At 44.5% G+C, this 591-nt stretch overlaps 1 protein-coding gene across 1 annotated transcript; it reads left to right on the top strand.

Moving 5' to 3' along the window:
• Positions 1-63: 63 nt before the first annotated feature.
• On the top strand, positions 64-586 carry LOC110034335 (RRP12-like protein; the record flags this gene model as incomplete). Its single annotated transcript, XM_020738610.1, has 1 exon — positions 64-586. A coding segment is annotated over one exon (523 nt), but the record flags the coding sequence as incomplete, so codon positions are not given.
• Positions 587-591: the final 5 nt, after the last annotated feature.

Below are 591 nucleotides of genomic sequence, written 5' to 3'. Positions count from 1 at the left end.
TCACTAGTAAAAGAAAGAAAAATGACCTGAAAATGTTTTTCAAATCATAATTGTTTTTCTCAGGTCCACCCGAAAGCGCAAATCATTCAATAAGAGCTTGCCGGAAGACTTACTCGATCAGTCTGACGATGATCCGCTCGACTTATTGGATCGAAGGAAAACAAGATCGATCCTACAGTCCACATCTAAGCTCAACAGGAAAGTTGAAGCTTCTGAAGATGAGCCAGAAATCGATAATGATGGCCGACTCATTGTACGCGACGACTTGATTAAACCCAAGCAACAGAAAAATTCTTCAGTTAAAGATTCTGAAACAAGAAGCTTATCTATCAGCCTTAAATCAGGAAAATCTTCACGGAGTTCCGAGAAGAAGCGGCATAAGACGGAGTCCGGCTGGTCTTATACCGGCGCTGATTACACGAGCAGAAAAGCTGGTGGTGATTTGAAGAAGAAAGGTAAGCTCGAGCCCTACGCCTATTGGCCTCTCGACCGCAAACTTCTGAACCGCCGAGTGGATCGAAAAGCCGCTGCTCGCAAGGGCATGGCGACCGTAATGGTGACAAGAGATCTTAAGAAACTTGAAGGAAAGAG

This window comes from Phalaenopsis equestris, unplaced genomic scaffold (assembly GCF_001263595.1).
Source record: "Phalaenopsis equestris unplaced genomic scaffold, ASM126359v1 Scaffold184164, whole genome shotgun sequence".
In the NCBI taxonomy this organism is placed as follows: domain Eukaryota; kingdom Viridiplantae; phylum Streptophyta; class Magnoliopsida; order Asparagales; family Orchidaceae; genus Phalaenopsis; species Phalaenopsis equestris.
Note: the sequence above shows the minus strand (reverse complement) of the source record. Positions and strands in the feature narration are given on the sequence as shown.